This window comes from Poecilia latipinna, unplaced genomic scaffold, assembly GCF_001443285.1.
Source record: "Poecilia latipinna isolate Pla-1442-1.1 unplaced genomic scaffold, P_latipinna-1.0 Scaffold15, whole genome shotgun sequence".
In the NCBI taxonomy this organism is placed as follows: domain Eukaryota; kingdom Metazoa; phylum Chordata; class Actinopteri; order Cyprinodontiformes; family Poeciliidae; genus Poecilia; species Poecilia latipinna.
In genome coordinates, this window is record NW_015112631.1 from 1,188,043 (window position 1) to 1,201,133 (window position 13,091).

General features: G+C 38.9%; 1 protein-coding gene across 9 annotated transcripts in view; it reads left to right on the forward strand.

The window, feature by feature from the left end:
• The first annotated feature begins 1,764 nt into the window (after nucleotides 1-1,764).
• LOC106947983 (MAP/microtubule affinity-regulating kinase 4-like) overlaps nucleotides 1,765-13,091 on the forward strand; it is a 69,198-nt gene continuing 57,871 nt past the window's right edge. For 4 of the 9 annotated variants that reach the window (XM_015033398.1, XM_015033418.1, XM_015033427.1 and 1 more), the window contains exon 1: nucleotides 4,774-5,688. In XM_015033398.1, the coding sequence (XP_014888884.1) occupies nucleotides 5,641-5,688 (48 nt within the window). In that variant the 5' untranslated portion in view covers nucleotides 4,774-5,640. Of the gene's footprint in view, nucleotides 2,069-4,770; nucleotides 5,689-13,091 lie in introns of those variants that run through there. The other 5 variants (XM_015033391.1, XM_015033407.1, XM_015033376.1 and 2 more) reach the window with 4 other exon arrangements.

Here is a 13,091-nt window from a genome sequence, read left to right on the forward strand (position 1 = left end):
TTAAATTGCTTATTTGTTGACAAGCAAATATAAATGTAACAAAGGTAGTATGAAATTTATAACACAAGTGGGAAATTACAAGTAATTTAAATATTATTTAAAGGTTAGATAAATAACTTGAAATAAAAGCATAGAAATATATGACTAAATCTACAGGTAATTCAGAGTTGGGCGTCGTACGGTTTGGCTGCAGGCAGGAAGGATTTCTTCTTGTTTGGCCTGCTGATTTTACAATGGCTGCTGGAAAAGACAAGTGTTTTGTTGTTGACTTATCACCCACAAAGTAGCTGCTGCTTTCTGGTTGGTTTTGCAGGAGGCTCCACTTCTGCTTTTCAAACATGTACAGTTGTATAACTTCCCATTTGTTTGCAGCCATTTTAACGTGATTGTAAATGTTGAGTTGAAGGCCGTGGCCACCAGCAGCTTATTTGGATTTAAAGTGACAGAAGCCCTAAAACAGCTCAATCTGTAAGGAGATCAAAATAGGCAGAATTGACCAGACTAAAATCTCACTTTTTAAGATTTTGTGCAAAAAATGTAATGAACATGTTTTGTATAGACCGCAGACCTAACCTGTTATGGAAGCATATGAGGTTAGTTTTAAGGCTCTTTGCAGATTAAATAAAATCATTCAACCATCTGAGGATCAGTTCATGTCGACTGGACTTTTCCTTCTGGTTGCTCGATTGCATAAACAGAAGTCATCGTCTTTTCCATCAAAATCATTTGTCTAGTGATAATTAAAATATTCTATAACTTAATAACTGCTATTTGCAATTTTGTGTGACTTGCTTTACAATTGATTTTACAAGCGGCAGTATAATGTTGAACGATGCGATTCTCTTATTTACCAGCAGAGGGCGCTAGGCTCTTAGATTCGATTCGGTCCGTTTCTTTGACGGCGTCATTGACCTTGCAGTTATAACTTGCCTTCTGTTTTTGTATGGAAATGAACTTTTTTATTAAATAAAAGAGGTTTGGATCCTTTTCCCTGAGGATAATGAAGGATCGCTGCTCTCTTTTCAGCAGCACACAAACTTCCATCGTTGCTTTTTTTATTGATTTCCTGTTTTTGCTCATAAAACACAAACTGTGAACGTGTCACAAGACAAATCGTTACTTCAGTTTGCTGTGCACTTATTTTAAAATCCCTATGAATGACATCAGCAGCTGTCCTGACGGCAGGCTGTAATCCCAGATTACAGGTCAGGGCGCCATCAGAGGGATTGGCAGGAGCAGCACCCATTATTACCACTAATGTAGGAGATGAGCAGAGTTGGCTGTCTTGTCTTAGAAAAAAACATCAAATAATTAAAAACACTGGTTGCTCTATTGTAGAATAGAATAAAGCAACCAGAGAAGCGATTAAAAAATGTCAGAAATTCTGAAAAAAAGTTAAAAATTCTGAGATTAAATACAAATTCTGAGAAAAAGAGTCAAAATTTTGACATAGAAGTCAAAATTCCGAGATTAAATACATGAAATTGTGTGTGTGTGGGGAAAAAAAACAACACTTTTTTCCCCAGTCAGAATTCTGGGGGAAAAACAAAAAACAAAAACTGAGTTATGGGGAGGGAGGGGGGTCAAAATTCTGACATTAAAGTGAAAAGATTAAAGTAAAAATAAAAAGGTTTGATATAAAAAGTCAAAATTCTGAGGAGAAAAAATAAATTCTGGAATTAAAATCAGAATTCTCTTTTTTTATTTTTGTGGCCCTGATGGCCTTCCATACAATTTGTAGCCAAGTATCACATTCACTCGTTGCATTTTTATAGTTTATCATGAGTTTAACATCGTTTTCTTGCTACTAAATATTGCATATTTTGTTGTTGTTGTTTTTGTGTTCACTCACACATTAACCCTGGATGTAGAGCAACAGAAACAGACCACAGCCTCTCCTCCATTAACGCGTATCGACCCGCCGCGCTGTGACGTTCTCCGTGTTCAGACTGATCAGCTGATCGATTCCGCGCCGCGCCGCTGCGCGTCCCCGCCTCAGTCTGCAGGACTCCCGGCAAGAACCAGGATGAGGCCCTGGATTCGCTCCGGCAGGTTCAGATCAGTCCAGGTAAATAAACTCAATCCAATCTCACAAGCTTGAACTTTTCCTCCTAATTATTTATTTTATCACTGAATAAATGATCAAGTCCTAGTTAGAGGTTAGCATGGATGTTAGTATTTATTTTCTTTATTGTTTTAATAAACTACTCTCATTCTGATTATATAACATAATTTTAACTATTTTTTAAAATAGAAAGTAGGTGCATAAAGTTTGAATTAGTTGTAAATATTGTAAAATTTGTTTATTTACTTTAGTAACTCGTTTGAAAAATGGCCTTGCAAGAGTATTTTTATTACACTGTTCTTTTTTCTTTTACTTCGGTAATGTTATTATGAAGTATTTCTTCTCTTATTTGAGTAAAATTTCTGGATTTTCTACCCACTGAATTAAAAACAAACATGTTTTAACCAGAAATCCACCATAAACAGACACACATCTGCTGTTTTTGTTAAAGTTTCATCAGTTTCTTAGTGAGAGAAACTGATTTGAAAAAATTATTTTGCCTGATTTTGTTATTATTTGTTACTTATATAAATAATTACTTTGATCCTTAAAATACTAGAATTTTCATTTCACTTTATATTTTGGTTTGTTTGATGATGTAATTTTTAAACATGAAATGATTGATAATTTGATAAGTTACTCAGTACTTGACTAGACTTTTTAACCAAATACGTTTTTTACTCTTACCTGAGAACAATTTTTGATCACTCTACCCGCCTCTTCTGATTTTGAAACTTTTGGTTTAATTTTCTTGATATTTATCTTCGATTATCTCTGGAGTTTACGTGAAATGCTTGGTTTACTGGTATAAACCTGATGTAGCTGAGTCATTATGACTGAGGTCTGATGCTTCATGTTTGCCTGTTTTATTCACTCTGTGTGTTTGGGATCACTGTCCTGTCAAAACTCACAAAACATTCAAACCTTTATAGCTTGAATATTATGTTATCAGAAAGATAAAATAAAACTGATTAAAACATTTCTGCTGTTTAAACATGGCAGACATTATAAGATCACTAAATCAACAGGAGTGGCAAAAAAATATTTATTTTTGCATGTTTTATCATGTTGTGTGTTTATCTTCTGAGTAAATAATGTGTTCTGAATTAGGCTGTTTAAATAGTTTAAAATGTTTAATTTTTACTTCTTTGAGCGTATCTTTTTCACTCCCCATATGAGTTAACATAAATTACTTCAGTGTGTGTCAGGCGAGCATTTATTGTATCGTTTATCATTTATTGGGATACACTTTTCATCATGATAAGAATTTTGATTATTGTTGTCACAATAAATTCCAATTAACAATGTTCAAAACCCCAAAACTTGTTAGTTTTACTATTTTCTCCATTGTTTTTATTGTTTAACAGAAATATGATTAGATGCTGCTGTTGTGTGTAGTTAAATGATCCAAATCACACATCTGACTAAAGGAGCGTATTGCAAATCAAGAGCAGTTCTTGTGTTTGTGGTTGTATTATTGTTCTGCCCTGCAGCCATAGTTACCTAGAGAAGAAGCAATAAGCAGCTCTCAGGTTCACCTTTATTGTTATTATTCCAATACTGCAAAATATGGTGATATTACCACATCACCAAGCAAGTTGGATAGTAAATACAACTTGGATTTACGATATGCATAATTAATTAAGGAGGCACCAATGCGAAAAGCTGGGCCAATACCGATATCTGATATTAACATTGCTGTTATAGCTAATAACCAATATTTACCAATCATCAGGATCACATTATGATAGTAATAGAAAATGGCCTCCTACTGCCCAGTATCTTTTTCCTCCATTTTTATTCACAGAATTTTATTTTTGAGAGATGTAGCTCCAAATTATTCATAATTTGCTTTTTTTTTTTTTTTTTTTTTTTTTTTTTTTTTTTTTGCAGCACATCCCAAATGTTCTAACATGAAATTAGCTTAGAGAGCTAAGGCAGTTTCTACTGAATATTAATGCATATTAAGGTATATTTGATGTTTGAACAACTAAAATAAGCAGCTATAAGGGTTTTCAGAGGGAGTCTCAAGTATTCATGAATTTTATCTATTCACTGTAAGTTATGGCCCTAGTTTAGCTCCATATTTCTTTGCTATTTATTTATTTGTACTTTTTTATTCGTTTTGGTCTTTAAAATAATAGAATAGTAAATATTCAGGTTAGCTTTAGTTAGTAGTAAAATGGCCGGTCGCTTTGTTTCTTCTTTCGTCGGTAGTTTCCAGATGACTTGTGTCAGAGTCGGAATTAAACAACATGTATGTTTAAAATGGAGGACAGCATAAATAGGATGCTAATAGGAACAAGAAGGACAAGTGTGTATGTTTGAATAAAACAATTATTGGTAAATAAATAAAAAAAGGTTTTTTAAAAATGGCATATCACTGTTGTCTTGGAACTGTGTGCTGTAGTTACAGCTGCTAATGTGTTGGCATCCACCTCAGAAAGTACATAGCTAAGCCCTTGGCTCTACATGCTAGTTTTTTTTTTATTTATTTTTAACATGTTCCGTTAATGTTTGGGTCAATAAGACAAATTATCTTCCCACAATCGAGTTGTGACTTTCAGAATAAATCTAACGCAGCATTGTTGCTATTTCCGTCTTTGAACGCGGAGAATCGGACGTCCGAGCATAAAGGAACGCAGCATCAGCCTTGGACGCGGTTTTTCTGATTTTCTTGCGCTGCACCTGAAGGCAGCAGCCCAGCCTGTTCTTGCTGACGTCCCTCCCTCCCTTATTGTCACCGAGGCTGAACGCAGCGAGGTTCCGTTTTCTCTCCTCCTTTTTTAAAATAAAAGAAGATCTTCTAACCTCTGAGAAACACAAATTATTTCGTTTTTGACACGTAGAGAACCGACTCCGGTGAGTTTCCTTTCCACCGCGACAATGAGAGGAGCTAAAGGGCGGACTGGACCGAGGAGAAGATCCGGGGGGACGGACTGACTCAGAGGCGGCCGCTTTCCTTTCACACACCCGCAGTTGGTCATTGATTTACATCCCGAGGCCGAGGCTTTCCACCGGCGTCCACAAACGCATCCTCAGCTGGTTCTGGTTCTCCTTAATTAATCGGAGCCGTGATTTTTGCCAGGCTAGCCGGCTAACAGGAGGCATTAACTCCCGGTTTCCCCCCAGAATCAGCCCCCGGTTCCTCCTGGATGTTGTGCTCGTTTTCGTCACCTCGGGATGATGCAGCTGAATGGAAACCGATGATCTGGGTTTGTTTTAAAGGTCCGGCCCGGTTCTAGGGAGATGATCCGGTAGAGGTTGTGAGGTGGGGGTTTGGGGTGGGGGGTGGGAGGGGAGCTAATCTAGAGGAGGGGTATTTCTGCTGGAGACATCATGAGGTGGAGGTTACCGGTTTGTTTTTAACGGATCACCTTAATCTGGATCACCGTCTGGGTGACCTGTGCTGCCTTCATGGACTGTAAGAAATGAGGATTGTAAAGACTTTCTCCTATTTCTCCTAACCCTGGATTTCTTTTTGGTCTTGTTTGGAACAAAGTGTGAACAAAAGGAAAAACTGATTCCCCAGTTATTTTTATTTATCGCCTGGAGGACTCGCTCAGGGAAGAACAATGTCTTTACGGACGGCACTGCCTGGGAACGACCGGAACCAGGACCATGTAAGTAAATTTAAAATCACAGACAGTCTGGCTATGATTACCACTAAGTACAGGCTGATATCACCACACCATGGGACGGTAAAAGTCTAAACAGTTCATGTCCAGCATGTGTGGGATCTGCAGAGATGTTCCCATTTTTCTGACCACAGTCCTCAATGGCCATGTTGATCATATCTGAAGATCTAATTGTTTATTTCTTAGTTTTATTCATTTAAACATTTCTGGTAATGAAAACCCAAAATTCAGCTTCTCTGAAATTATACTCCATGAGACAAATGGAATAGTTTCTTTTACAGTCTGTGGGCCGAAATCGTCAGTTCAAAAATACTCGCAGGCCAAGAAATATTATTTTCTACACTTGATGTATTTAGCCAAGTTAAATCAAAAGCAGACTTGGACGTAACAAGGTGTCTTTAGAGAATAAGTCAATCGGTAGATTTGTTCCTATATGATCACTTTGTGTTGCATTTAACATTTTGTTTAGTAGATTTTATTTTAAAATTTTACCTTTGTCTTAATTTATTTAATTTATTCTTGAATTGCAGTCCAGTCGCTGCACAAAATCAGTCCAGGGTCACTAGCTAAATAAAACTCTTTGAGTAGCAAATGTTGCATCTACTGCAGGACATTTGTTGGCATTTCATTTCTACTTTTAAAAACGTAACACTTTTGCAAACAATCCAAAGATATTAATGGAAAGTTTAGTCGAAGGATAAAGTGTGATTTAAAAAAAATGGAGAGTATTATGAAGCAAAGTAAATTCAGGTGTCTGGACTGAAGGCAGAGCAATCTCAACTTCCTGATCCTCATCGTATCCAAAGGCCGATCTCCATTCCACGCCTCATTTACGCAGTAATTCATGCAAAAGGAGCCCCAACCAAGTATTGAGCGCACAGAAATGAAAATACTTTACAAAATCCTGGTATTTTTTAAAAAGTATAAATTTTTTTATTGAGCTTGTGTAGGATTTTTATTTCCTGATGATTGTAGCCAATTAAGTTTAATTGGCTCAAAATAAGCAGAAATAAACACTAAATGTGTCAGTCTGTGCAATAAATACATGAAAAGTCATTTTTTCCTGAATTACTCAAGAAGTCATTTTTTAAATGTACTGTAAAGCACCTACAGCTGATATATTATTAAAATAACATTTAAACACGTGTGTGGCCATTTAAATAGTTGCTCATCTTCAACTTTATTGAATTATTTTTAAAAATAATCTTCCTCTTTTAATGCTTTGAGTAAATGTTAATGCATTAGCTTGTACTTGTGCTTTTATTAAGCCAAAAATTAATGTTATTTATTATAGAACATTTTTCCCCATTGAAAATCATTGCAGCCAATATTAAGCATTGACACAAAAATATTTTTCATATTGCATGTTTAACTTCTGAAATTACCCTTTTTTTAAATTTTTTGATTAAATCCGTCTTAAAATCTTTTGATTTTTGGTTGGAAGCATAAACTAGGAAAATCTTTAGTTGGTTAAAAAGAATAAATAAACTTATTTTCAAGTAAAATTAAACATAATTTTTTACTTTATTTTTCAAAATTCTCATCACTGCAATTGGGTAGTTACATACCAACTTATATATGTGTTTTTGTAAAAATAAATGAGTTTTACAATAGGAAGGAACAAATTTGAGTGACTTTTATGGTGCCAATATTGAGCTAGCATGTCTATTTGATGATCATAATAACAAAGATTGTGTTGGCTGGTCAGTGGGCCCCTTTGGGGGCCCTCTGGATGCGGCCCTGTCATCCGTTGAGCTCAGAATCGGGTCTTTGTGATGCTCCTGAAGAATCCGTCTGCCGTTTGCGAAGAGCAGCTGCTAATCTCCGGCTCATTGAGGACGGTTTGGTTTGAGCAGAGGGGAGGCGTGAACCGATCCCTAACCGGGATAACAGGGTGCCGCCAAAGTAAAACGCATGATTTAATCATCAATTTGTTTAAAAAAACCCAGAAACATTGCAGACTTTTAACCTCCTCTCTCTGCTGATCAATAATGAATCCATTTGATGCGAGCCCGCCCAGCTCCTCCCACCGCCGTGTTGAACCTGCAGCTCTGCTAAATGTGCTTCGTCAGGCTGGCCTGCTGCGTCCTCTGCCTCTGAGAGCGCTGCGTTTTGGTTTGAACGCATCTTTACTGGCTCTGCAGGCGAGGCGACACAAACTGGGATCACAAAGTACAAGTTAGCATTAGCATCCCGAAACACCAGAGAGGCACCGACTGGACAAACAAGACGTCGCAACAAGCATTGGAGAAGCTAAATAACGGATTACAAACAACAAATCTGTCTGTTGTTGAATAATTTAGCAGAAAAATGTCTATTTAAGTGAAACTGTTGCTTATTTTGAGGAGCTGGAGTCTGTTGAAAGCATCGCCCGCCTCCAGCTCAGGGACACTCCGGCCTAAAATAGTTTGAATTTGAATTTTTAACAAAAGGCCTTCTTCCTGCTGAATCCCAGGCTTGCAGCTGGCAGAGCACCGAACGCTTCCTCTCCTATTTCTAAAGGATATTCTGGGCGTGTGTCATCACCCTCTCTAACCATTTTAATTACTTTACATTTTGATTTATTCCTGTTTGTTTTCCATCTAGTAGAAGTTGGGAAGCTGCAGAAGGAGGAGCTGCATTTCCCAGTCAGTCAAACTCCTCCTGGGTTTTTGCGCCCGGCTGTTTATGGCCTCCTGTCCACACCAGGCTCCATTAACACTCAAATATGAAGCAGATGAAGGGAGGTGTTTAATATTTACACAGACCTGTTGCAGCTGGATTGAACCTTTGCTGTTGAACCACACCCAAGCTGATGGCAACCAGAAGTAACTTTACATTAATTTTTCTGTCTGTAAATTTGGAAACTAGTCGTTTTTACTTCCTTTTGTTGAACGTTTTCACTCGGTTTGTGCTAAAAAAAATGAGCATTTTAACCGGTAAGACGGGCAGTTTTCTCTGTGTAACGTCACCATGGCAACAAGGGGCTCGTCCTCGTTAATCCATTTGATCGGTGCGTTTACTGATGTCTGCCGTTTTTGAACAGAAGGCCTCGGGGTTGGCCGTTTTTCAGCTGATTCATCAGAATCAGGCCTACAGGGAGACATGGAGGCTGATGGTGGAAAACAGTCCTGCTCAATAAGCGTTTGACACCACGCACTGATAAAAACACATTTCTGCCTCGTTAAGATAACTAAACGAAGGTTCTTCATTACAGTTAGTGCTTAAGAGCTGTAGAGTTAGCAAAGCGGGAAGTAAAATGTCAGTTTTAGACTTTAGCAAGTACTGAAATTATTTAAATTTAAGTCATTTGAAAACGCACAACAGAAACGAAACGAAGGTGAAGACAAGATGGAAATAAAACCAAGTTAAAACTAAGTACACCCTTCCTGCTTCCACATCATGATTAGAGATGAAATGATTAATCATGATTAATCTATTAATGAAACTAATTCAGTAACCAACTAGTCACTAACTTTAGTATATTTCAATACTTAATTGATCATGATTAATCGTTTCAGTCCTGCTTGGGTACGGTGGAGAATCTGTGATGCTGTGGGCCTGTTTCTCTTCTGAATAAATAAAAGTGACCAGTCATCATGTGTTGGGCTCAGCTTACGTCCTGTGAAACACGGCGGTGGAAGGGTGATGCTTGGGGAAAGGACCAGAGCTTCATTGGGGGCCGTGTGGAAGACACTTCAAGTTATTGCTTCTCAGTATTTTTTCCTTCCACACAGTTTTCTCCATTTGGCTTCATGTGTGTTTATGTAAATAATATTTGCGTTTTTGTCCCTGGAAGTGAAGGATTTCTGTCCCAGCGAGGCTGAATGAGTTGGAGCTATCGCTCGTCTTCAGTCAGAGGTATTTCTGCAAACGTTGTTGCCTGCGTTCGGTTATGACTCAGTCGTATTTCTCATGACATGGCAGCTAGCTCTTTCACAACAACCCACACGGTCTGGATGCTTGTTCTCTCTGCAGCTTAATCTTAAAACCCTCCATTGCTTAATCTGGCCAGCCCTGAAGTTAAAGGTGTCGTCTCTGGATTGTGAGACTAATTGTTGTACGTTATGGTGCTCCATATTTACACATTGTTGGATTTTCATTGGGTCTGACTGTTGGAGATTATATTAATATTGATAATATGGCTGGTAACTGATATTTACCGATCATCTGACCAATCTCCTCCCAAACCACGAAACTAAGAAAAGAACGAAACAGTTATTGTTAATATCGGCCCAGTTTTACTTTTAGAACCGATACCGATATATTAAAAATGCTAATTTTTGGCATGATTGGTTCAAAATCTATCCATAAGTTGATATCGCATGTTAATTTGTCTGTTGTTTGTTATTCTTGCTGGTTGTTGATTTAAAAATATCAACCTGAAATAATTGCTCAGTACTAGATTGGTTGGAATTAAGATTGGACCGATGCGAATCTTTGGGCCGATATCGATATCTGATATTAATATTGCTGTTAAGGCAAAAGTTTCATTCAAACAAAGCGACTGGATATCCGAGCTAAAATTCAAACACAGAATTTTAAACCCTGATGTTCTGCTATGGTGGAGAAATTGGGCTGTTTTCTCACTTGTAGCAAAGAAAAGATGATTTCTTTCCTCTAAAACCAGGAACCGGATGCAGGACTAACGGCAGGGCTGCATATGGATTAAACTGGAGTTTTAAAGACGGGTTGCATCGTTGGCTCTGGTTTTGAGCAGCAGTAAAAGTTTAAATATCAGAAAATTTAAATGGCTAAAAATCATCATTAATCATTAGCCAACATGTTGACAATCTGACATTTGGAAAAACTCTTAACAGGGTAAACTCTGTAATGGCCTGTGCCATTTCAGTTAGATTTTTTAAATGATTTCTTGAGAGAGGAAATAAGATAAATCTTTGACACTTATAGTTTTATTTGTTGACTTTCTAAATCTTGCGGGCTTTTATTTGTCTTGCTAAATAAATGTCATATTTTATCCTGAGGGAGGTTTTCTGTGAGTTTTCATTTTATTTCTAGTTTTGTTGTTTGCAGCCTCAGTTAAAAACCTGCATTTGTGTTAAAACACCAACATATTTTTCTGCTTATTTAGCTTTAAAAACATGCGTTTTGCTCTTGCTTTGTGTTTTTACTACTTCCAGGAATCCAGTGTTTGCCCTGATGATGCACCTACATTTTGAAGTCGGTCTTTAACGACTCTTAAATAAATCTGTATAAAAAAGTTATTTTCTGCCTTCGCCCAAACCTGAGCTGCTCCTTCCACCAACCATCTGATTTCTGGGTTTCATCTCCATCCTGGATCCAGACGGCGCCCTTTAGTCGCGTTCTGCTGCCGCTTTCAGAGCCAGCAGCTCGCGCTGCGGCGTTTCTCCCCTCTCAGGGCTGGAGTCGATTTCTCTGTGTGTTGGTAGATATGATGAAGAGTTGCTGTTACTTCTGTAAAAACAGGGGCCACACTGGGGGCCCTGCTGCCTGACTGCGGTCCAGCCAGCTGATGTTGGCTCCAGGCTGAAGACTAGCTGGACTTTATGGGGCATCTGAAGGTCCAACGCTGCAGGATTCTCCAGCACATCGCTTTATTGCACGTTTGGATTTATAAGTTCTTGCTCTCTAATAATAAAGACAATGTGGTGCAACTGTTCTTTACATGTTTCACTGGATAGGTATTCCATGTTTATTATTATTCAACAAAAGTAAAACAAAAAATGAATCAAAAGCCTGCCGTACTCCAATGAAATGTTTTCTTGTCTTTCCAACTTTGAAGAATGTCAGACCGTATTTATGTCCCAGGAAGTTGGAGGAAAGTTGCCAGATGTTTACGAGAGGCTGGAAAGTAGAAGATAAAATGTTTTGATTATATTTATTTAATGGTCTCAGAATAGGATTTTTTTAGAGTTGGCTCTAGAAAGTCAACATGGAAGTTGCAACAAACATGTTTGCTGTTTCAGAGCTTTGGGAGCAGACGTACTGTTTAGCCTGGGGCTCAACATGAGGCTGTGTGAGAGAGACAGAATAAAAAGGAAGTCATGTCGTGGGTGTGGGTTATTGCTTGTGAGCACATGTGCAGCTGTGCGCTCTCTGAAAAAGACCAGCATGTCGGCTGGAGGCCTTTTGTTCCCTGGACCACCGAAGGATCGGTGGACTCGTCCCGACGCGCCGTCCGTTTCACCAGACGGTGCTGAGCGGCTCCAGGCTCTGCTGAGGCCGGCTCAACCGTGCATGATGGGTATAAAATGAGGCAGGCTGCCATTAGATGACCTATATTTGTCACAACGCCTTGCTGATGTGCTGCACCATATCTGAAATGGTTTGTGTGCAACTGGAGCTCAAAGGTCAGGGAAGTGGGACAGTGGTGTCTGTGTTGAGCTGGCCGGCCTGTGAGCCCGTCACCGAGCCTCCAGCTGATATATTTACTCTCATTAGTGGGTTGCAGTTGTAAACTGCGGTAGCTGATTCAGCTGGGAAAGAATGAAACGGTGAGCAGAGAGCTGAGCAGCTTTAGAGAAAGGGCTTAAGAGCTTACCGGACCTTTCTGTAGCCGGGTTTATGAAGAACGTTTCAGACACGTTTTACAGGAATGCCCACGTTTAATTTCCTCCCTCAGATTTATATTACTGCTAAAAGCTGCGCGTCACCTTCTGTCTGCTGTTCTGCGTCACAGTTTTAGAGACGGTTTCACTTGTTGTGCCACTTTGGCGTCGTCTTCCTGGAGGAGAAGACGAACAGAAACTGCTTACGGATGTTTTCTGCTAATGTCAACATGCAGCTAAAAAGCTTTTCTGGGTTGTGATGCATAAGTGAATCAGTCAGAAAAGAAAAAAGACCAACTTTCTCATCAATTGCAGGTGTGATCCTGAAAATATGACTTGTTTCCTGTTAATTGAATGCATCAGAACCAAACAATGGCATTTCTCACAGTCTGTGAATGCATCAGGTGAGTTTGGGAAAGATCAGATGGAGGTCAGAGCTGCTGCGGGTTTGTTTCCTTGGAAACCAGGCGAAAGGTTAGACCTGCACGATATATCAGCATTTATATTGGTATCGGTCAGTTTTAGCATATCGGTATCGCTCCAATAAGTAAAACAACTGATGCTAATTTCCACCTTGTTGCAGCTTCTATTCATGAGTGGGAAAGGAGAGGAAATGTTTGGTCATGTGACAGTGATGCAGCAAAGGATTGTGGGGAATTTAACTGAATCACGGAGTTGTAGCAGCGGCGTGGTTGTTTTTATTACCTGGTTTTTGGCCAAAACGGCAACATCCGTCCATCCACCCATCTACCCATCCATCCACCCATCCACCCATCCATCCATCTGTCCGTCCATCCATCCATCCGTCCATCCATCTGTCCATCCATCCATCCATCCACCCATCTGTCCGTCCATCCATCCACCCATCTGTCCGTCCAT